This window comes from Ascidia mentula, chromosome 8 (assembly GCF_947561715.1).
Source record: "Ascidia mentula chromosome 8, kaAscMent1.1, whole genome shotgun sequence".
In the NCBI taxonomy this organism is placed as follows: domain Eukaryota; kingdom Metazoa; phylum Chordata; class Ascidiacea; order Phlebobranchia; family Ascidiidae; genus Ascidia; species Ascidia mentula.
This window is the reverse complement of record NC_138573.1, coordinates 6,882,150-6,906,736: the sequence shown is the minus strand read 5'-3', so window position 1 is coordinate 6,906,736 and position 24,587 is coordinate 6,882,150. Positions and strand designations below refer to the sequence as shown.

The 24,587-nt window shown below is 38.6% G+C and overlaps 4 protein-coding genes across 4 annotated transcripts; 1 reads left to right on the top strand and 3 right to left on the bottom strand.

The window, feature by feature from the left end:
* Window positions 1-223: 223 nt before the first annotated feature.
* LOC145911846 (uncharacterized) lies at window positions 224-1,126 on the bottom strand. Its single transcript, XM_082999288.1, has one exon. It carries the CDS (start codon window positions 1,124-1,126, stop codon window positions 224-226), a length of 903 nt encoding a protein of 300 aa, XP_082855414.1.
* A 1,043-nt stretch (window positions 1,127-2,169) lies between these two features.
* On the bottom strand, window positions 2,170-14,270 carry LOC145910508 (uncharacterized). Its single transcript, XM_082997651.1, has 23 exons — window positions 13,417-14,270; window positions 13,307-13,347; window positions 13,142-13,195; window positions 12,999-13,073; window positions 12,721-12,892; window positions 11,413-11,541; window positions 11,102-11,245; window positions 10,719-10,890; window positions 10,601-10,655; window positions 10,250-10,339; window positions 9,501-9,888; window positions 9,077-9,240; window positions 8,308-8,377; window positions 7,794-7,987; window positions 7,382-7,549; window positions 6,890-7,076; window positions 6,561-6,718; window positions 6,383-6,495; window positions 5,860-5,996; window positions 4,773-4,917; window positions 4,391-4,500; window positions 4,199-4,326; window positions 2,170-4,062 (listed from the first exon to the last, which is right to left on the bottom strand). The coding sequence occupies exons 1-23, from the start codon at window positions 14,195-14,197 to the stop codon at window positions 3,967-3,969; spliced, it is 3,771 nt and encodes a 1,256-aa protein (XP_082853777.1). The 5' UTR covers window positions 14,198-14,270; the 3' UTR covers window positions 2,170-3,966.
* Window positions 14,271-15,959: 1,689 nt separating this feature from the next.
* LOC145911407 (kynurenine/alpha-aminoadipate aminotransferase, mitochondrial-like) lies at window positions 15,960-24,587 on the bottom strand. Its single transcript, XM_082998728.1, has 12 exons — window positions 24,549-24,587; window positions 24,384-24,470; window positions 24,123-24,167; window positions 23,664-23,837; window positions 23,291-23,498; window positions 22,747-22,956; window positions 22,625-22,687; window positions 22,500-22,568; window positions 22,249-22,359; window positions 22,057-22,183; window positions 21,574-21,782; window positions 15,960-16,200 (listed from the first exon to the last, which is right to left on the bottom strand). The coding sequence occupies exons 2-12, from the start codon at window positions 24,395-24,397 to the stop codon at window positions 16,156-16,158; spliced, it is 1,275 nt and encodes a 424-aa protein (XP_082854854.1). The 5' UTR covers window positions 24,398-24,470; window positions 24,549-24,587; the 3' UTR covers window positions 15,960-16,155.
* On the top strand, window positions 16,966-21,422 carry LOC145911095 (uncharacterized). Its single transcript, XM_082998343.1, has 8 exons — window positions 16,966-17,087; window positions 17,361-18,909; window positions 19,025-19,171; window positions 19,443-19,583; window positions 19,653-19,796; window positions 19,868-19,982; window positions 20,063-20,210; window positions 20,713-21,422. The coding sequence occupies exons 2-8, from the start codon at window positions 17,423-17,425 to the stop codon at window positions 21,060-21,062; spliced, it is 2,532 nt and encodes an 843-aa protein (XP_082854469.1). The 5' UTR covers window positions 16,966-17,087; window positions 17,361-17,422; the 3' UTR covers window positions 21,063-21,422.

Below are 24,587 nucleotides of genomic sequence, written 5' to 3'. Positions count from 1 at the left end.
CTTGTTCACCAAGTTTACGTCGATAAGATTAGATATACAATGAAGCCAATATGATATTTTTAGTAAGCTGCATACAAGGCCACTGTTTCGGTCTATCGGTGCTGCTTTGGTTAGCATACCACGATATTTCCCTTCCAAATGACCAGGCAAAGCTGCACCGATAAGACCCTGTATGCCCCTCACTTACAAAAAACTATAAATAGGTTTGAACGTAAGGGAAATGTTAATCAGACAAAGTTTTTGACTCTTTTCTGCATCCCAAAACAAGAAATAAAGGAAATTCGATCTTCATAAAAACGTCATCGTCATCCACATTCGACACTCCCCAAAGTTCCTTGAGGTCGAGACGCATCTTCTGTCCATAATCGAGCTGCATCAGTTCCTCATCTGTAATCTCCGGTTTCCTGAGTCTTGCCTCCTCTCTCATTTTCTCCATGTGCTTCTTGTAGTTATACAACGAGTCGACGTAACACATTAGCTGAGTCATGCTCCACGTAAGGTCACCCTTCATGCTGATGTCATGCTCTTTCGACTTCCATGGTAGAAGTTGTAAGAACTTGCGATATCTGGACTCGAATGCGTCCTTTACCCACTCGCTGTATCCATCTTGTAGTTTAAAGTTAACAAGAAGCCGAGTTCCTTTTTCCGAAAGCTCTTTTTTCTCTTCGCCCTCCACGTGTAGAGGGCTGATCTTAGGCATCCAATACCCGACAAGCGCCAACGTTCCGTCTGGCTTTAGTACCCGATTGGTTTCATTGAGGAAGGTTTCCCAATTCAGAAGATGAACCGCTTCGGCACAAAGCACTAAATCCGCGCTTTCGTTCGCACAGGGAAAAGCATCTGCCGAAGCTATCGTGTACTGAACGTTTGAAGGCTTGTCCACCATGGCTGTTTCGATTTGAATCTCGCTTATGTCAAAGGCGAGCACATGTTTGAAATGTTGAGACATAGTTTTTGTACACTGCCCCCCGCCGCAAGCGACCTCAACCATTTGTAACTCACTTGATTCCGTCCGACTGAACTTGTTCAGGAACTTTAAAATGCTATCTGAGAGAACTGGTGGGTACACATTGCGACACAAGGAGTATTTTTGAACAATTTCCATGCCTTTGAATAAATCCTCCATTCTTTTAATTGGTACAAATATAGACTGAAGTTATTATACTGATACAACAGAAAACCAGCAGTTGGGGGTGAGCACTATTTACTTGAATCTAGAGTAAACTTAATGGCTGTCGATAATAGCAAACTAACGTATTAATGTTTAACTTATAGCCCCAGGAACTAAGGCACGGGATGTCACGCCTTTAATAAAAATATCAGCAACTTGGGACCGAAAAAAAGAATGAGTAATTACGCGAATCTTGCAAGCAGACTACAGTATTGGCATTGAAGGATAGTTTTAAAACAAACTTTCGCAGTAAAATACAAACTCACTCACAGCCTTCCGAAATTCTTTTAAACTACGCATTCGCGCCAAAGCTTTTGTTCAAAAGCTTTATTTCTACAAAAAGCAACGTGGTGTTGCAATATAAACCAATCAGCGTATCTTGGCGAGAAAACGGGTTCGTGCAAAATACAGCGCTACCGACACCCCCAATAGCTGCCTGCATATTAATCAACAAAATCATCACCACTTGTCCATGTCCTTATTTTTTTTAGTTGTTCTTTTTGTCGATCCTCGTCCACATAAATTACACTTGTAGCAACGCGCAGGTGAGAAGGGATAGATAATTCGCATGACGGGCGCCGAAAACCAAAGCAAGAAGGGAAGTATAAGGCAAACGAACAAGCAACGCGCGCACGCACACACAATACCACACACAAACACACACACACAAGCGAGCGAGCACGACGCCATTACAACCGCCACCGATGAAACAATTCAACACGATTGCTAATTTTGTTATTACGCAGAAATGCGATTTGTGATGTGGTTTGGGGTCATGCGGAGAGCGTTGGAAAAACCGCGGGGCAAATAGCTGGGTAAGGATGATTTAGCAGACGAGTTCCTGGCAGCAATGTTTTTTGTCATGTAGTCGAAACAACAGTTTTTCTGAAGTACATTTTTACAGCTTTGGCGTGCGATTTTTAGGTTGTAATGCAGAAAAAAACTATAAATCACTAGATCTTGTTCGTTAAAGCTGTGCGAAGTGTCTCTTTGTAGAGTATTGATCAGTTTGCAACGGGACAAGGTGTTTTCGGGCAATATAAAGAAGCGACCGCCACCGGAACAAAAATACCTGGCGCGCGCAAAGAAAATAACAGAATTAAATCAAAGACAGCGGGTTCCTTATTGCAACGGAAACAGCGACTGCTTGAACAACCGAACGAGGGCAAAACAACATTGAAAAGGGTTATCGCGTTGCAATACGAGGGTGGACAATACTTGCCACTACCGGCCGAGCTCTACAACAATGGATCTAAACACAAATACCCTGTACCAGCACAAACATCCCAGTGAAAACAAAAAAAAGCAAATCATGCCAGTTTTTTATCCCGTAATTCTGATTCGATGCAATTTCAAAAGCAATGAAAAAATCACAAAATGCATGATGGGCGAATGTTTGAGACATTGTTGCTGAAAAAGGTTGTGTGCAGTTGTAACGCCTCTTTCTTAGATCAAGCTAGTCTTGTTAATTTGTAAGTAAACGATTTGAGTTTTAAAAAAATTAAATGAACGAACCCAAACCAGGTTTTCAAAATATTTCACCTGTAGCAAAGGAGAAAATTCGCGAACGCACGACCAAAAAATCGCGAAGAGAAAAAAAGTTACTGAGATGAGTCAAAATTCTCGAGCGCTCAACCCATTGTCCAACAAAACCAATGACTGTCCGATTGACAGAAAACACGCACAAGCCGATACCGTCTGCCAATATGGCACGAAAACGCGGAATATTCTAATTCCATTAGTTCTGCGACACATTCTACAAATTTTGTACACCGTCACCGAAAAAGCGGTACGCCCGATATTCGCGGAAAAACAGACTGTCTGGTAATCACGATTCAAATCCACTGGGCAAGTTGCCCTCAAATACCCCTGCGCGAAATTGGCCAGTTTACAAAACAAAACAGCACTACAGATAAAAACTTGATTTTGCTTTTACCCCCTTCCGTGCAGCATTGGGCAGCGACATCCAAGCAGATACGAGACAAGAATGCAAATGGAGAATGAACAACAACAGCGGACATGCGCGACAAGTAAGGACGCATACGGATGGAAAACGAAAAGGCACTTGTAACCAATGGGAACAGATACACTGTACGACGACCGCCTCCAAGACCGCGGCCGTCACACATCACCACGAAAACCACTTGGAACAAAAGCCGTGCAACCACCATCGAGAGTAAAAAGTAAAACAAGGGGAAGCGTAAAAGCCAAGTTTAAAACGCCGAGCGAAAGCATAATGTTTTGTTTGGTGGCAAATGACGAAACATCATTTCAGGGTTGTTAACGGGGGAGATGCAAAGTTTTGGGAGCTGTGCGGGATTTGATAATTTCTTCAGCCGAGTTGTCACAGTGAGGTTTTCTGAGATCGGTCGCGGGCGAACATGCTCGCCAGCACCACCTGGCGGACGACCGGCTAGGACAAACGGGCAGTGTTGGAATATACGAATTTGGCCGTCGCAGCACCTGCTGCTGGACAATGCACGAAACCGTACAGAAATGACGAGTATTTTATCTATTTCGACAGAGGTAAAGTAAACGTGGCGGAAAAGGTGGACTCCAGCAAAGTGAAACTGTGCAAAGCATGTTGAAGGGCTACTCGTGATTCTTCTGTTGTTGAAACTTGCTTTCGGCTCGTTTCATTGCTGATCGACGTCATATGGCGGCGGGGAATCCCACTTTCCAGTTGGTTTTAAAGCCAGGATTAGTTTTGGATCGCAATGCGAGCAATGGGAAATGTACGGCAACAACGACGACGACAACAACATAGTTCGTATGCTCCGGGGGAAAACACATTATCAGCGCGTTGTTCGAGAGCCAGAAGGTCCGGGATTCGAACCCACGCTGCTCGGGTCTCTGCTGGGTGAGTCGTTAGGGCATTCTTCGACCGGTGGCTGCAATTACATTACGTTAGTTGGGTTATCGATAAATGTTGTTGCTTTCGTAAACAGGACTTGACACTTGGCTAGTACCATTAGGTTTTCAAATACAGATTCGTATGAACACAAAATAGTAAAATAAAGACTTTACCAAAACCCGGAAGTCTTCTAGTTTTTCAAACTTCTTCAGCCAACCCAGTATCCTTGTGTCGATCTCAAAATTCGGTTTGCCAGAATATTTAAGGAAAGCCCAAAATTTCTCCAGCCCATAAAGTTGTCCTGAAACACAAGAAATTTTCGTTTCTTCGATACTGCAGGTTTAATTTGTAATTTTTTCACGTACCATCCTGATAGTCGCGGACTACGTCGGCCTGGAACTCCTGGAAAATGTCAGGGCGGAATTTCTTCTCCAACCCGTAGCTGTAGAATCGGAACAGACACTCCAAGCCGTACCTGCCAGGTCAAATACACGCAGTGTCATGTACGCACCGCAACAACACACTATCGATTATTATTAGTTATAATAAACAAACAAAGAAAAATAGCAGCCAAAACCAACTAAAACTTATGTTGACAAACGTTATGATTTGATCAACGTCCATTGATTCTTAACATGGGTTTGGGGAAAGAAGAATAAAACACAGATGGGCACAACGCAAGTGTTCCGGCGACCACAGCGAATTTCAAGAGAAACAATTAATTTCAGTTTGCCAGTAACTGTTTACCTGTAACCGTGTTTTCCGTCTTCGTTGGCGAGCGCCTTAAACTCTTCAAACATTTTCTTGTTGAAGTTGTCGCGCAAGAAAAAGGACCAGAATCGGAAGAGAGTGTTCATCTCCTGCGACTGACCGACGCCCAATCGGTCACGCTCTGCGTAAGGTCATTAATACCAGTCAGTCCAGGGCCAAAGGTTAACACCGGGTCAAACCACAGAAAACAAAGTAAAACTTGTGCAAATTCACTCATGAATTCGCCGATTTATGGTACACGTGTACTTGTGAAAGTCGCGATCTTTTGAGTATTATGGAGTACACGAAAACCGTTCACAATTCTATCTCAAGTGGTACTTAAACCGGTTGACCCAAACGCACCCACCGTTGGTGCAGCCCTTAACGGTCGCGTCCCTAAACGTGCGTCACGGTCCCTTAGCCGTTGACCAATCAAAATGCCGTGTGTTCTCTGTGAGTATTCAAGACACGATATATTTTTGAAAAAATCAGGAAAGATCGCATATAGTAGGTTTAAAAAATCATTAAGCAACCGTTTTTATGCAAATGATGAACGTTAAACACACTCTGCCCATTGAAGAGTTTGCTACACTACTGCAAATTGATAAGTCTGATTGTCTTGTTTAGGGAATGGTGCCAAGTTATTCGCCATAGAAAGGTATCGTAAACCAAAAAGTGTTGTTCGAATGGGAGAAAATACTAACGTTTAAATATTACGTCGACGCAGTTTCTCTTAAAACTCGTTGGAGTTTCGTACGTAGCACGCAAGTATATTGATTGGACTCCTTTTTGAATGTATCTGCGTGGTATATTTATCAAATAAACCAGCCTTAACTTGTCATGTTACAAGCATCTATTTGGAGTTGAGCAACCAGGTCATTAAACCTTTCCATAGAAATGCAAATTAAGTACCACCGGAGTTCAACAAACAGAACAAAGCCGCAACCGTCGCACCACCGGATCTGAAAAACGGCGCCTGAATGCGCAGCCTGTGCCAACGATAATTACAGGATATCCTATATTGAAAACTTTAGCAGTGCGAGCGCGCTAAACGGTCGGGAAATTAATAACACAGTTTGCTCACCTCGAAGGCATTTTCCGTGGTACTTGCTGTAGACCTGCTGTGCAAAGCCCTTTTCTTTGAGCAGCAAATGGGAGGGATGCTCGAACTTGGGGAGGGAGTGAGGAGTTCCACCGAATGCTCGACGGCTGTTTCCGTCGCTGTACACACAATGGTGGGGTTAACATGGTCGTTTGCTCGGGCACCGAACAGGACCGCCTCGAGAAATCATTTAAAAAAACGCTAGCATGGTAATGTCCTGTGTTATTTTTTTCGCCAAAGATCGGAACGATTGTTCTTTACCGATGACATTTTATACATAATTTGACTGCACATAAAACAACTAAACATTTCAATTAGCAGGTAATGGCAGCATATATAAAACGAAATCTGCAGACTTGGTCGCGTGTTTTACCATCATACTCAAAAGCGGTATGTATTTCTTTGCAAACTGGTTCAATTTTAATACGTATCATAAAACAGCAACATTTGGGTTAATTTCAAAACAAAAACCTTTTTTTGTTTGTGTATAAAAAAAAAGTTTTACCTGTATGACGGAGTCCTTGATCTTGATCTGTGCTCCCTGATGTCCATCACCCATCCGACGTGATGCTCCTCCGGAGGATGGCTGCTGTGGCGCGTCTTCCTCTTTCTTGGAGTCTGGATAACACAAAGTAGACATTCGAACACAAGTTCCAACACTTAAACCATGTCGTAGGTTTTACCATCGGATCGGGAGCCTTGTTCTCTTTTACCACCGGGTAGAATCTGGGCGCGACCGCCGAATCTTTGTGGTGAGGGGTGCGCGGTGTCTTGCGGGTCATGTGGGCGCTTGGGCTACCCTGGATCGTAGCCGGGACGGCTCGGGTGGCGTTTGATTCGTCTGTGCAGATGAATCGTTACAATTTTCGGCCTTAAACTGAGACTGGAAAAGCATTAAAAAAAAAAATACGTTTTTGAGGTTTATTAAACCCTCAAGAAAAGAAACGGCGACATACTATCTCCAATTCTACAGTATAATGATCTATGGTTACAGATACCAACAAGCTTATACCAGTTTTGGTAGAAGGTGACACTACGGGAGGCGGACCAACGGTTGTTTTAGTCGGTGGACCCGGAGGTGTGATTTGACTCTGATCGGGGGACCTTTTTTCGCCCCTCATGTCTTGGAAATCTGCCTGGCTGATTAAGTTCACTGTGGTGTACGAGGGTTTGGATTCCTGCATGCAAAAATCATATGACTATTGTAAAGAATACAATGACACATTGACAACGTGTTTAGTTTCATCAATTACGAATTGCTATTGTTTCGCACAGTGTTGTACTCGTTTTTGTGCGCCCAAGAGTAAACACAAGGTCTGACCTGACTTGGTAACACCCAACATTGGTTTTAACGGTGCCCATGCCATTTGTGTATCTTGTTTATTGTTCATATGCGTAGCAACTTTGCGTGCAAAAGTGATTTGATTTAATTTGGTCTCTAAAAGAGTGTCCAAAATCGGACAAAGTGACTGAAATATCACAAGGCAGTGGTTTGGGCACTTACACTTGGTTCTAAAACTTCAACATCATCATCCCATGAATCCCACAACTCCTGTTCATAATAGTAAAGGCCGTCATTGATGACTGATGCCAGATCCTGGGTCATTTTGGTCCTTGTCGTGAAGAATCCTGTCCTGTCTCCCCCAGGATGTTTGCGGAATGCTGGTGGGGTCTGAAAACACAGTTTGAGTCAGAGAAGTTGTTGTTTGTGGTTCAAATGATGTATATTTAGTTCTCCACAGCATTGCAACACCAATGGTTTGAGAATTTAAGGATATGATTTACCAATTTAGAATACAAATTGTGGAATGAAAACAGGTATATATGTATATGTATAATATTTGAATGTATACCATCCCAGATTAACACAAAGACAAATGATACAGTAGGTGTTTGTGTTTAAAGCACAGTGTTACCTGTGTTACAATAATAATCTTTCTGATATCAGCATCGGTCACATCGTCATCCGAGTCTGAATCCCACTTGGTAAAACTTCTCTTCTGCATATTTAGCTCCTCCATCTCCTCGTCAAACATGAAGTCAAGTTCCTCTCTTTTGTCAACGACATGTGATGGCTTCCCCTTTTTCGATTCTCCAGCTGCTTTAGATCCTTTAGAGACAATTTAAGTCTAGATTAAAACCTGAGTTCTCAACCAAAGAAAACATCAATAGTTTTTTAATGTAGTTCTGCTCTCATGTGCATGTGAGTCGCAACATATTCAGGAATTAAAATAAAAAATATTTACCCCCGTTCACAGAAGTGTTAAATGTAAGAGAGACATTTACATTGTAGGTGGGAAAATGCCTGCTAATGTTTGCACCGAACTAATTTTAAATCAAATCACCATTTCATCAGCAACAACATAGCAAATAATTGTCAACTTCTGTTCACAGTTTAAGTATAGTTTTGATTTAAACTTAAAATGTTACCTTTCTTTTTCTCTTGTTTCTTTTGTGGGGGTTTTGTATTTTCAGGTTCTTTTGGTTGTTTGTGTTTTTCCTAAAAAATATTTATTTTACCAAACAAGTTTTGGGAAATCAACAACATAATGGGTTCTGAAACTTTCCAATCTGTATGGTGAACTGCTTTCCAATAAAGGACAATCAAACAGGAAAGTCAATGAGGTCGGACAGGGATTAACTTTCAATAGGTGTGTTACAGCTAGCAGCACTCAATAGGTGTCATATTACATTTAGTTGAAACATGATCCTTACTGGTTTATTTGTAATGGGAATGCATTGAGTTGCCCAGTTTCGACCAAGGAAGTACACCACAAAGTTCTGGGTATAATTTATCATTGCACCACAATATTCTACCTTTACATTTCTTTCAAGTTTTACATGTAAATTGTCACAATTGTAATTTGGATTAAGTTTGAGGTAAATTGGCCAGCATGCACATATACACCCTTTTTGTGCACATACATATGAATACCAACAAAAACAAAAAAAATTATGTGGCAATAAACACAACAGTTTCTGGTGCACTTTTTTGTGACAGACTGATTTCTTAAAAGCAACTTTAATGACACAAGGTTGGTCACACCAAAAAAAGTGAAAGAACGCGAAAGCTTGTGTCATTAAAGTTGTTTTTCAAGAATCATCCCGTCGCAAAAGTGCACCAGAAACTACTGAAGTTGGAAACCGGAGACTAATATGGAGCATTGCAAAATTAGCAATACTGCAACTTGGTTCATACCCGCTTCACACGACTAGGACGATGTTTCTCCACTTTTGTCCACCATTTGGCATCCATGTCGGGAAGACTGGAACTGAGGCCACTTTGTCGAGCAGTAACAAGGTTGGTTTCATTATCCTCGGTTGCATCTTGCTGTGATTCTGGTGTCTTTATAACTTCTCCCTCTGCACAAAAACACTATAATTGGTGGAAAGTTGCTACACAGCATTTTTAGACGCCGACATTACAGGTCTTCAATGTTCGTAAATAATAATAAAACCAAAACAAGTCCCTAGTTATCATATCCTCATACATATGCCTGTTTCATTGATTGATTAAAAAGTATATGAACAATTAAAAAAGTAGGTTATCAATTTGATAACAGAGATGGCAGAGAAACGGGAGCATTGAACATTTTTGAAAAATACTTTCAAAACTGGCCTACCAATTGATTCATCTGCATCCTCGTCCAATTTAGCTGAAAATGGTTTGCCAGGTACAAAGCCAGGAGTGTCTACCCATTTCCATAGCTCCGATTGTGCTACAACTTCCTCAGAAACTTCTTCTGGCACTGTGCTGTTGAGAACTGTAGCATCATCCACTGACTTGTGTCTGAGACTCCTGGCTGGAGAGTGGAAAAATTCCTCTGAAGTTGTCGATGTTGGGGAAAGGCTCACTATGACTGGGGCCTGATGTCCAGATGGAGAGATCGGTATAGGTATTCCGTTGTCATTTTCATCTGTGTGATTGTCTATGATCACCCATTGCATAGGATTGTCTTTGCATCGTACACTGTTGTCCACCACTTCCAAAATAGTGCTGTCTTTGAGTGCCTGAAACACATCATGTTTTTGTGCTATTTTTAACAGTCCATAAACTTTTTGTGTCACCAGGGCAGGAATTAGTTATGCCGTGGTAGGATCTACCTACTTTGAACTGCTAATGCCCATAAATTTGTTTGCCCATAATAAGCTTGAGTAGTAAAACACAAAATTTCAAAATATCAAATTATTTAAAAACAATACTATGCATTTGTAGCATTTATACCATATCTAACCCCATAAGAAATTAGCAAACTAAGTTTAGCCGACTGCAAGATATAAATACATGCAAGCTGAATTATTCCAACAAGCTCACACCATGAAAAGTGTAACATCGACAATATGCTGTAAAAGTTTAGTGCCACTCTAATACCTCAACAATAACTTCCAGATCCGTAGTCAGCGCTTGCACCCTTTGGAAACCAGCAATGAAGCTAATTGGCAAATAGCCCTCATTGTCCATCTGTTAAGGGCATGTGTTAGTAAACTTTAGACATGTTGGGCATTGCTAAACTTGCTTTACAATTTGTATTATTTCTTACAAAGTAAAACTACAATGCATAGTAATATCTGGTTGGGTATACTGTATATAAAACATGACATATCACTGTGCAAGGATTTAAAGCACACTGGTTGTGTTTTGTTTGTTGTTGTATGTCTCAAATAGTGGTAAGCAACTGTAAGCAGTGCAGCAACATTCAAAGACAAGCAGCTTGTAACTCACCTTTCTTCGGAGAAAGAAATCCCTTTCCAAATTTTCAGGACTGAAGTAATATTCACTGAAACAGGAAGGATGTATGTGAGAGTATTTGTCTTGGACACAAGAAATTACACTAACTCACATTTGCCACTTAATGTATTCAAGATTGTGCGCGAAAGAGTTTTCCTCCGGCACATAGAGTGGCATGCCATCCTCTAGAATTGGTGATATGATTTCCACTGGCATAGCATATCCCGATGCGTCATAAACTAGCAACGTACCAGACGGCAAATCCCCGGGAGAGAAAGACTTGTCTGTAAATGGGTAATTACAATGATCCCAATTATATTGTGCCAGGTTGGGAATAGTGTATTTAGAACACTGGACAGATAGACCACAAACAAATATTATTACCACAAGCCTTTTCAAGTGAAAATAATTGACCACTTGCGAGAGAAAATAAACATAGACGTTCACATTGATAAATATATATTATACCAAAAATATTTTTGATTTGTACATTACCTCTTCCACTACCTCTAAAAGAACCCCTTCCACGGCCTCGACCTCTGCCACGGCCACGACCCCTTCTGCCATAATAATCACGCTCAGATTTTGAGCTGTGCCAATTTACATTGTTGCTGTTGTTATGGCTTCTGCTACCTTTCACTGTAAAATGTTAGGGGATTAGACAAGCTGTGGATGGCTTAAGGAAATGCAGTATGCTGTTAACATATGATAGCCACTGTTTATATATATATATACAACAAAATTTGTTTTCCTAAACCACTTGTACAATGAAGAAACTTACAAATACAACAAAAACTCATACTAACATCCTTCAAAGTTTCTGTAAGGCTTGCCTCGTTCCCCCCTTTTAGGTGAGGTGGATCTTGTTCTTCCCCCACGAGAACTTCCTCTTTTCGAACGAACATCGACAGGTAGTGGTACCCACCTGTGACGCCCTGCAACATATAAAAGTCATTGCAATACATTCAGGATGAATATATATATATCCAAGGAATCATAATGGAACATAACACATCTAAACATTATTTAAATAAAAAGAACAAAAAACAAAGTATTTAAAAAAAAAACTTTATTAGAAGTCTAACTAAGCAAAATAAAAACAAAAAATAAAAATGTGACATACAGTTTCTAAGAAAGAGAAGGGTAAACAACCAAAAATGAAATGCATAAGAAAGACATCTAATGACTAACAGCAATGAGTAAATGCTAACCAGATGGTCAATCCTACTAGGAAGCCTATAGTTTATGCACAGAATAGGAAATAGTCTAAACAAGAGGGTGGTCTGCCTCATGCACAGATGGTGGTTTTCCTTTGAATAGTTTGTGCTTGGGCTACAAAGTATCCTGATTTAAAGCCATATTATCAACATATATATATTATTAATGGAAAACTGCTTAAAACATTTTACTAAATTATTTTAAAAATTGTACATTACGATATTTTTTGAAACAACACATTTGTAGATTAAATAGTTTAAAATGTCAACATTTAGTGTACATAATGTAAAACACGAGCAGTAAAACAAGACAAACTCAAATTGCCAATGGCAATAATTGCTCACTGTTGAAATATGGAAGCATCCAAATTGGTTTGACAGGCTGCTAACAAGCCTTGTCATTGGCAAACACCAGTGGGAAAAGTGCATGATAGACACAGGCCTCTGACTATAAATAAATGAACAGGGCCAGCACAGGAATGGCAGCAAGAGATGTTAGCATTTCTACCCTCGAAACATATAGCACAATTTGACTTAACCCACTTGAGCAAGAGGTTTTAAGAGCTCAACAAACAGCAGGTCTATGATGTTTGCACAGGCAAAAGCTCATCAATAGTATTGTTACCACAGTGCAATCCACTTGTTTCTGACCGGCATATAGAGCCATGGCACAAATTCATTATCTGACTGTGGACCTGTGTTTTTTCGACTGTGGAGATTTTTCACAACCTTACCAGAAGTCAACAAATTTGACAAAGTTTTTGAATCATTAATAGCTAGGAAGTAAAATTTTGCAAATTTCAATTGTCTATTGACCAACTTGTTTATTACAAAATATTACAAAGCTGATGCCCTAAAGAAGTACAAGCACATTACGTTTGGTACTATTTGGTATACCTTTTTTCCTACTGTTTGGTGTGTTAGGTTCAGATGAACGACCAGCATCATTTTCTTTGGAGGAGTCACTGTCATTGTTCTTGTCATTATTGCAACTCTGACTTACAGCAACTCTGCTCTCTTGGCTTGTCTGACGTGGGCCAGGTCTACGCCTTTGTTTTCTCTTTTGTTCCTTTAAAAAAAAAATTGTAAAACAATTTTGAACATTTGTGTATTATGAAGGTCATGAAGAAACTTAATACTTCAAATTAGTACTTAATTGCTTTGCAAATACATACCGTTTTGCCAGTTATTTCATTGCTTTCAATTGATTGATTGGTACCATTATCCAGTTTGCTTTTTGGTGACAATGTCTACAATCAATAACAATAAATGAAAAATAAACTAGGCACTACCATATCACAGGTAATATGATACTTACAGACTCATTTAAAGAGGGCCAGGTTTCTTTTACTGGAGAAGTTGAACCACTTTTCTAAAACCAAACAAAAAATATGTTAACAGTATGTACGTGCAAATAAAACTACAACAAAACACATAAATATAGGTGGTATCATGTCAGAGACAACACAACATTCCAACACACCTCAGTTTCATTTCCTTCAACACCAGAATCACTTGCAGAATCTAAATCCAGGAAAAATCTTATTACAGTGCAGTGAACATTATCTAACATGCCATAACTAAATTGCCTACTTGTTTCCTTTTTTGTGTCTGTTGGTTCGGCAGCCGCACTTTCCGTGGGCTTCTCTTTTGCGGGGGCTTCTTCCTTCGATGAGTTCCCAGTCTTCCCCCATGCACAAGTTGCAGGCAGTTTTATAGGTGAAGGTTTGGTAGTTTGCTTGGGTTTTGCCGGCGACTTTTGCTTTGTTGCATTTTTTGTTGCCTTATGGTTTGGTGTCAATGACGGTGGTGACCTGTTTGGTGAAGGTTTTTCTTTTCCCCATGGATTGACTTTTGGCACTGGTGCCTCAACATATTCCTTGGGTGTGCCTTCTTTCTTGTCACTATCAGATTTTCTCGACTCAGAATCAGCAGATTCTCCCCCCGACTGCATCTCAGAAGATGTCCCATTTCCATTTGCTTGATTGGTGACATTTTCTTGGGATGGGTCACTGTCTTTTACTTTTTTGGAAACACCACTGTCAACATTGTTTGGCGGGTATCGAGCCTTCTTTTTGTGGTGAAAGCGATTTGACCTGCCTCTGCTGCTACTGTGTCCCCTTGTATAAGGACGATGTTCTTGTTTGTCACCTTTGGCTTTTACAGTACTCCACCCCTCTCCACTTTCATCCTCTTCTTTTCCATGATTTTCTGCAACATTTTCATTCTCATCCTTTTCTGCACTCCCTGTTTCTATGTTTTCCAACTCGTTTGGATCTGGACTGCAATTAGCCCAGGATGGACTTTTTAGTCCCTCATTCTCATTGTCATTTGTCACAGTGGATATGTTGCTAGCAGCAACAACACTCGTCATTGCAATAAAGGAAAGGAGTCGTGCCCTTAGAAGCTTTCCAGGATTCTATTTTCACTTTGCTAAACCACCAACGTCAACTGAAATCACAAATCAATGCATATTGTTACTGATATTCTGCAAGTAATAGCAAAGTAAAAAAAGAGTATGCTATAATTATAATATGATACGTTTTTATTTGCATTTTATTTATCCCACTTGACAACTCATATCTGAATGATCAGTATAATTGCAGTTACTATATTTGATAGGTTCAACTTAACATAACAGACTGTTGCTATATTAAAACTGTAGACATAATAAACAAAGTTCCATATGTCTATGGTTTTAATATAGCAACAGTCTAACGTTTTGGAATTCCAGTTGAATAATATAAAACCATCGTAATCAAAACTGCCCCAAACTTCGTTAAAAGCTTATTTTATTACCACGGTATGACAAAAAAAACGTCTGTCTTATGCAGCTGTCGTTTCATTACAGTGTGCCTTGACAATGACAACACCTCAATGTAGCACATCAAATCACTATATCTTATTTTAATAGCTTTAATATGCATAACTAAGTCACGATGATCTGTTTTAAGCACGTTTGTAACTCCGCACCTGGACCACGTGTCACGCAACGCACACACACCATCTTCTCTCGTTTCTCGAGCATGTGCAGCTTCCATGACGAATTATCGGCCACATTGCGCATGCGCACCACTTGTGTCTAGTTCCAGTACTTGTAATTGGTGTTTACTCACATTCATGAAAAATTTAGTGCATTGACACAAACAGAAACACACGTTGGTTAAACCTCAAAAGTATACTATAGATTGCAATATAATCGTATCTATACGGAATGTCGATGCGAATTGCGATAGCAGAGATGTAACGATTGATATGTTACAACATAGAACTATGAGAATGGCAAACAAATGTTTTTTTAGTATTCTATGGTTACAATAAGTAGCATACACAAAAACCAAGGATATATTGGCAATAAAATGATTCCTGCTACAGAAGCGGAATAAATCTAAAAAAATATATACAATTACACATTTCCTAAAAAACATGACCTTATTTTTTGAAGGTGCGTCTTTTTAGGAAATTTAGGAAAATACGAGCATCCTTTTTTCTATGGCCTGTCCTCATAATTAATCTGTTTTGAGACGTTTGACTTAAACAACGTTAAATACAGGCCTTTTACTTTTTTCTGCGAACAACATTTGTTTGCCATTCTCTATATAACACGACTAAAAAGGTCATGTTGCAATATTGGTAAAATATACAGCATCATTGACGGTAAATCGCATTTCTTTTCAATCTTTCTTTCTTCGTTTTCTCATCGATGGCTGCCCTCTGATTATAAAGATATATGCATTGTTCTCCGGATGGAGTATAGAGTCGTCAAACCAGCCGTTTTTAGGACTATAGGAAAAGTTACACAGGTTCGCTTAACTATATTGCTGGGAACTTGTTCCTTGTCGTACGTCGTATGTAGGCTCATGAATGATTTCAGTGCAAGCGCCGAAGGAAACTATAATAGGCTATCGCAGGTGAGCTGAATCTATCTGAAAAATGACCTAAGACGAACTAAAATAATGCTTTTGGAGTCAAAATGCCGCATTGAAATTCGCAAATTATTGAATTGAAGATTTTCAAAGCTCGGAACGAAAATTTATGATGATTGAAAAACTATATAAAGAGAGAATATATGAAACCTACCAAACAAGAACAATTCACATACCCACAACAAATTAACCCACCTTATATTCTGTCAACGAGATATCTTTTAATCACAGCAAAAAGCAAGAAAAGGCGATTTGAAATGAATAACAAACCGAATAGTCATCGTGATTTTAATAGTTTGATAATTTTACAATGAGAGGTATACATTGCAAACACATGCAACACGCAAACACTGTGCAAAACAAGGTGAAATATGCATGGAGTTCATAGGTAAATACAAGCTTGTGGTCACTTCTTTTCTTCTTCGAGTAAATCGGCTAGTCTTCGAAATGCCTGTAACAAAAGCAACATTACATTCATTGCGCTTTCAATTATAAAGTCAAATATTATGTGACTCCAATGCTAATTTACATTGACCGCGAGTGCTATTTGTGTTTTATCTTCCCCGTTTTCCTGGGTCGTTTTATATTTATTAGACCTATTCTTGTTTAACTGTGGATTTCATTTAATATTTTGCAAATACTTCACGCCCAAACCCTAAATAGCAATGTTTCATGCAATCGCATGATTAGCAGGATCGCCCCACTGCGCAGATTCTTGTTTGGCGATCACAGCATTAAAAGCCTACAGGGTTGTGAGTTCAAACCGTAAATGATCCGGTTGTCGTTTTTGATTTCCTCACGACCATACTTTTATAACCATCCATTCTACCGTCCTTACTAAAGTTTGCCAAATCGGGTCGCAGAAAACGTTCGGTAAGCCAAGTTGGACTTTACGTTTTGAGGGCTTTGGCCAGCACGACCTGGAGGCCACGCCGGTTGCGACCCATCACCTCGAACAATAGAAGGAATCCTACGACAAACCGTAAATCTCCAAGAGAACTTTCACATGGATGCGTGACTCGTTAATCTCTCTGTGCGTATAATGTTAATTTGTTGTAGGCTGGTCATTTTCGCAAAATAAAATTTGATAATTTATCTATGACTATAAGACAGAAATGATTTGCAAACCACCAAGCACTTGTTTTTGTAACGATTAGTTAAAGCAGATCTGGTTAAAGTTTTGCCAATTCAGCAGGCCTACTGGTTCGGATGAGAGGAAAAATCCCAAAACACAGACAGAACAAAGATTCCAGCTTCTGAAGTGTGGTGGCAAAGCAAATATTGGTTAAAGTTGTCTTGTGACAAGTTGCTTGGACAAATGCAAAAGGCAAGACGCAGGTAAGTCTCTCATAGTTTTATTTTACGCGTGTCGTTTACTTACAAGCGGTTACTTCCTTCGTGACTTAGGTATATTACATAGAAGTTATTACAATATTGACTAAATAGAATAATGGATGTTAGGCTGAAAAGTGCATTGCAACTACAACAATTTACAAATGTTGAACTCATTTTCGATCGAAAGTAGACTTTTAATGGATACACATGTTAGGTCTGATCTGACTGTTTACTTTCCCTAAAACTTAACAAGTTTTTGTCTTTTATTTTCAATAGAATCTAGGGATATAATTCTCTGGAAGTGCAAAGTTAGTACTGATGCTGTTGGAAGCAAAAAGATGGCATTTTGTGTCACTTTATTTTGGATAGCCGTGTCCATCCAATGTTCAGTTGTTTTTAGTGTCAGATGTCACAAACTCTGCAATTGTGAGCTATTGGCGTCCAATGAACATGCAGTGGCCTGTCACAGTAAACTGGCTGTTCAACAAACAAATGTTAACTCAGTCAATGCAAGTTTACATCCTAGTTGCAGTGAAGTGTTACAAATAGAAAAATTGACTTTCAGTTTTCCAATCAATCATCTCAGCATTTCCTGTGTGGAAATTGTGTCACCGGAGAAACTTGTGAAATTTACAAACCTTATCACTCTAACCGTGACGAACACAAACATGACTGCATTTTCTATGGACTATGTCAGACTAAGTGTAAATCTTAACAAACTCAATCTATCTTCCAATCAGTTGCAAGTCTATGAAGCTCCAAAGGAAGTTGTTTTCAGAAACCTTGAAGATCTTGATTTAGCTAACAATGCACTTACCCAGCTAGATATACAAAGTCTTGCAATACCTCAAATCAAGCAAATTGCTGTACAAAACAACAAACTATCATCCACTGTATCATTGCAACAACTTAAATCATTACTGAGCATGGATATTTCCAGCAATTCTTTTAAGGATGAATTTAACCTGACCAAATTAAGTAATATTCAATCTCTGGTTGCAAAAAATGTTGATGCCATTTATGCATTCAATTCTGATGGATTCTGTAAGAATTGTAATCTATTACCAAACAATTTGGTCAGTATTTATCTTCAAAACAATCGGTTGTTTCAAGTTCCAACTTGTAGTGGCCTGCTGGCAGGCTTACATAACCTAAGTATTTTGCAGCTGGACTGCAACAGAATATCAGTTCTGACAGAGAGGACCCTTAATGGACAGTGTTTTGCAACCTTGCAATTTTTGCATTTATCACACAACAGGCTTGTGAAAGTAAATGGGGCATCTTTGAATTATTTGACCAACCTCCACTTTCTGGATGTGTCTTATAACTATCTGCAACATCTTGAGCCAAACATTCTTCAGAGGTTTACCCAACTTGCTGTCAATGGTTATAGTATTGGCAACAATGATAGCAGCGATGTAATTGTTCTGCACAACAACACATGGTCTTGTGATTGTCTTTCAATTTCACTGCAGAGCTGGATTCTGCATAACAGCATGGCAACACAAGTTTTTGCATGCCACCATCCAAAGCTTCTCCAGGCCCACTTTCTTGAAGATGTTACCTCATCAGATTTGACATGCAGAAACGCATCGATTGCTGAAACTCACAATGTTACTGCAGTTGAGTTTGAAAGTGCCACTTTGGTGTGTTCTGCTAGTGGTGTTCCAAGACCCCTAGTACACTGGGTTTCACCCAAAGGTGAGACTATATCATTGGAAAGCATTGCGACAGACAGTAACCAACAAGACTCATTTTCACTCTCTGAGTTTGGGGAGACTCTTTCTGTGCAAAATGTCCGCTTGCGCAACACTGGCATTTATACGTAAGTGACTTGCATTCAAATTTTATTTTTATCTGTGTGAAATGCATATGTGTAGCACAAGAGTTATTGTTAACACATGTTGTATGTCTTGATCATCAATATATACTGATTTCAGATGTGTTGCCTTCAACAACATCAGTACCACAGAGGCCACTGTGGCCTTGAGCGTCCTACTGGGCCAAACCAGTACCATTATACTGCTGTCAGTTGCTTGTGTGGCATTCATGATAGCTGTGGTAGTGAACTCAATCAACATGTGTGTGTAAGTAACCTTGCTGCAGTAAATAAACACAGGATTGTGACACAGACAATAAACGTTAGGAATTTCAAAATGTGTTTTTTAAAAGTAATGGTTGTTTTCCGGTTAATGTGAGATAATAATAATGTGGGCAATCTGTTTATAACAAGTTCCTGCAGGGTCATTTCCTGCCCAAAGTCATATAGCAGAAAAATACCCTGTTGCCCTGCTGTTGTTATCGCCATTTTTTCTATTCAATACAAATAGCTTTTTTTAATTTTGTTTTTAATTTTAGATACATATGTGAACATGTTGAGAAGAAACGACAATACAAAAAAGCTTTGCAAGCTCAAAAAGAAGAAGAAAAACAAAATCCCCCCATTAAACTACGTTCAAGATCCTTCGATGAATCCATGGCATCATTAAGTGCAAACAGGTTTGCAAAACAATTACATCAAGTAAGAGTTGATTTGTTGCAAAAAATTGAATTTTCTTTGTTCTTCAGACATTACAGCAGATATGATTTTACATGTCAACAAATGTTTCTGGATACAGTTGTGAAAGGTGCACACTCTGTAAAGAAGACCTTGTATGATGCAAGGCATTCAGAATTCTCTGCAAACATGTGGGGATATGCTGCTAATATTAGGTACACAGTCAATGTTTTAGGAAAAGACTGCACTAAACCCATGTACTAGCATATAACTGTTGACTTTTAAGGGAGCGCCTGCACATAGAAATGCCGAGTGGAGTTCAGCTTCCAAGTATTTCCATGCCAAGCATATCAATGCCAAGTATATCTATGCCAACAATGCCAAACATGCCTACAATGCAGGTATGATATTTTAAACAGGTCTCTTTTGTGGTCAAGTATGCCATGACAGTAAATAGCCTCACAACACAATGTTTCCTTAGGACATTAACACAAACATTGAAAGGCTGGGATCGAGCGTAGTGCAAAGAAGTCATACCTTGGCTAGCTCCGTAGGTTCAGTTTTTACCCTGAAACGCTGGATGTGGCAAACACAAAATAACTCCAGTGACAATGAAAGCAGAGACTCAGGTGGGTGCATGTATGTTCGTAACTGTATTTATACAGGGCCTAATTGCAGTCGAGGTAAGCACCTACACCAGGCGCTCTTTGAGTTAATAAATGTCACCTTCCTTCCTGTATACTGAATTGGTTGTGGTAGAATTGGTGATCATCAACCACAGCCCCAACTATCCTGCTTGACTCGCATTAAACAACTGTGAAAACCATTATTGCTTTTATCTATAATACAGCCAAAAAGTTGTTAGTTAAACATGAACTTTGATGTTAATTTGCATATTATTTGGCTGCTTTTACGTTTTTTATTATTACAAAAAAATAAAACTGGGTTAATAACTTGTGTTGTTTTTATTTGGCTTCTATAAAAACTTGGGATTTAACATTTTGGTGCATGTTACATAAATTAGAAACTTTCTGGTTTGTGTAAAAATATGATATTTGTGTCACTTGAAGAAATGCCAAACCCTGAGTTTAAGTAATTTTGTTGATTTGTTAACAACAGTTTATTTTCCAGATGAGAACCTTGCAGAAAATCCCAGCATCACACAAGTGTGTGTAGATGTCCATTCACAACAACAGCCACCTGAAGACAGCGGGTTGAGTCAGCCACCATTTCAGACAGAAGAACCTTCAACAAGCAGAAAAGATAGCTTCTTTCAACTAGGCAGAATGTACAACCTGGGCTTGGTGAGGTCAAAATCCCTCATCCAAAATATGCCACATGGTTCTAAAAGCAGAGAAGACTCTGGACAATCATCAGCTGAGACAGTGACAAGTGCAATTGTTAATGTACACCCAAACATAACCACTATCAGTTCCACTGTCGATACCACCCACTGGCACTCTTATGAAACTTCAGTTTAAATTTCCGGCTTCAGATCACATTTCCCTAAAATTTTGTTCTTGACTCACCTAATTTGCTGTTAAAAATGATTTATTTATGAAAGTTTAATTGTATGTTTTAAACAATATAGAAGATTTAACATGTTTAGGATTAAATATTATGCGATTGGGTGTGATTAAATATTACACATTGTGTGTATATATGTGGATTTTATAAATCTAACTCTGTGCAATAAGCATCAATAGCTACTGCAGATGTGACCTACATTGCTGGCTTTTGGTATTAATATCGAAATGTGTTTGAAAAGTTTGGAGTATTTTATGTTGCAATGTAGGGACTTTATCTTTGTTTCTTATAAACTTCCAATAAAACTTAATATTGTGCTGAAATTAGAGGTTTGGAAAGGAAAAGCAAAAAAGTTGATTTTTGTACGACTGAAAAATCAGTAATTAAAATTACTTCTACTTAGTCAATGACCATGAACCAAAGCAAGCATGCTCTTTTAAAACTACCTTCAGCCCCATTTCTCACCTCATCCATCATTTCTTCGGAAGTATATGAAAAGGCCACTCTACAGAAAGAAGATGGTTTTCCTGCTTCAACATTAAACACTGACCCTGGAAGTAGCAGAACCTTCTTTTCTAAAGCCTTCTCCTGAAGCAACTGTGTTGTGTCCTTGATTCCATTCAATTTCATCCACAAGAACATTCCACCTTCTGGAACGTTCCACTCTGCCAATCCTGTGTGTAAATATATACACCACACTTTATTACCTGAAAATGGGAATGTGAAGGACAATAGCTGAAGGCAACATAAGTTAACTCTAAAACTAATCCAATGTAGACAAAAATTAATGACCAGTGCAAAAGTGTAAAGTTTTAGGTCGGGAAATTTGCTTTGCTGCTGAGGCTAGTGGTTTGTGTTTGCAGTAAAATTTGTTTAAATGGCCTCGAAGAAGCCTTTTTAAATTAAAACAATCTGCAGACGTAATAAACATTTTGCTACAACACTTACCCTTCAACCATTTGTCAGCAGAGCGGATGCATTTGTCTCGTTGATCCTTGTAAAAAGTCTGAATGTCTGCAACATGATTACTGAACCCTTCAATGCCCCATTGATCAAGAAGTTTACTCAGCATCATCTATGAGAAATAATTGACAGTTAAACAAATGATATGATAAATTTATACTGCACAGGCAAAATTACCTGAATTAATGTACTGGTGTGAAGAGCTGTTACTTGTTGATGAAGAATAAGTCTTTGAATAAAAGGGTTTGCCCCAGAAATCCAACCAACTCTTAGCCCTGATGACATTACCTGAAGAAATTACCAAATTGCTGTAAACATGAATTACGTTTATTGACATATTTATTGTGTAAATTAATTGCATAAAACAGATAAGACATGTGACAGAACATTTTACAAACAACAAACAGAATATTTCATTTTCACACTACCTTGGACATCGAATCACTGCGGATTACTCTTCCATCAACATCAAGAGACTGATAGCTTGGTACAGGTTTCTGTGGAAAATAACTGTTACCACAGGCTTGATTTTTTTGTTTTTTAGGACACTTACTTCAAACTGCAAGAAGTAGTATGGATCATCTTCCACGATAACCATATCATAGGTCTGTGCAATCTACAAACATCATAGATACGGTTAGATTAAAACTATAGCCATGAAACGTCACACTTTACTTTGTAAATTTCTTGTTTGCGCTGTAAAGTAGCTGTAGCACCAGTTGGATTACCACCACTGGGAATTGTGTAGAGTACTTTGGGAATTGTGGATTGTGGATCTTTGGCATCTTCAGGTTTCCATTGCTCCATGACACTCAGTAAGGATTTTGACATCATACCGTGTCTGTCAGTTTGCACGGGAAGAAGTTTACAGCCCATTGGCCTCAACTAAAATGTTAGAATAAAAAATAAGTTTTTTCAATATTAGTTTGGTTTTCAAATGGACAAACATATCACTGTTCACCAAGACTAAAAACAAACAAAAAAAAATAAAAAATAAAAAATTTTATCAATTTTGTGACAATAGTTTGATAAAGTGCACTTGGTTAACTGTTGTTCCTTGTATAGTTATGGTTGGTGTAAACAATTTTTTTAAACACCTAACACTTGATTATTGCAAACATTACAAATTCTGCTTTGCTGACAACAGATTTGTATTTTAAAAAATAACTTAAAATTTACAAAGACGTGTAGATTGATCACAATTTTTTTTCGTTATTACCATTGATAAGGTGCCAGAATAACAGGGGTCATCAAGGACTACATTATCGCCAGATTTGACCAACATCTCAAATACTTTTGTGAGCCCATCTTGGCTGCCCGGTGAAATGTAAGTGTTGAAACCATCATCCTCGATTGACTTTTTCATAATAGGTGGATCATGAAAAGTTTTATGAAGTGTTTTTACCCAATTTATAAGATCCTGTGTTCTAAGAAATGGAAAACACCATAAACAAATATAATGTTATTCTTGCCGTCAGACATTGTTAACTCAAACGTATGTTTTTCTGGCATAAAAGTTACCAGAAGAACAGCACTATAAACAAGTTGTGAGACCTCACTAACAGAATAAAGAATTTTTAGTATTCTCATACCCCTGGGATGCTGAGTACTGTAGAGCCATTGCCATATCTTTTCCATTCAGATTAATTGCTTGTCCTGATTTTGTGACAATTTCAAATGATTTAAACGGAAAAAGTTGAGTGTTGGGCATTCCACTTGCCAATGAGATAATGTCTGGATTCTGGATTGCCATTAATGTCGTTTTTCTTTAAAATTTAGAAATTAACATCTATGAGATACGTTAAGTTCCAGAAAGTATAATTAAAAAACTTCATATCAAAAGCAAGCTTTTGATGGCTTTTCTTTTATAGCAAATTTGTAAACAACCTAGAACATAAAAAAATGTGTGTATCTTCCATAAAATTTTGCATACGAGTCCTCTGCACATGACATTTTTTTCCAGTCTGAATACCGCTAATGTATAAACCATTAAGTAAATGACATATATCACAGAAATATGTGTCCATTTTGGGCGAAAAGAGAGGCAATACCTGATGGGTGACTCTAGTCTTGCTGCACTTGCTGGAGTGATAAACCTGTAAAATCAACAATTTCCATTCAAATACTCGGGTGCAAAATACTTAAAGAGGTAAAGAGTCTGATTAGGAAGCCAAAGCTAACGTACTTTTGATCATTTTATGTAAGTTAGCATTTTAGTAGTGATGATGAACCCAGTTAGAGTTTATTCAGACTCTATTTAAATAAATCAACACAAATTTAACAGTTTAAAAGCACTTCACAACATAGGCTACCTGCTGAAGTTCATGATGGCAAAATCTTCACAAAAACGCTATATTACGAAAAATATCGACTCTTCCGAAACAAATACAGTGATAGTGCTTTAAGAAAATAAAGATATCCTGTTTAAAAACTTACTACCAGTATAGGATTTTTTGCTTTCAAAAATGTAACATTACTTTGTTGTTTGTTTGGAATCTGCTCACCAACGGGTGCTT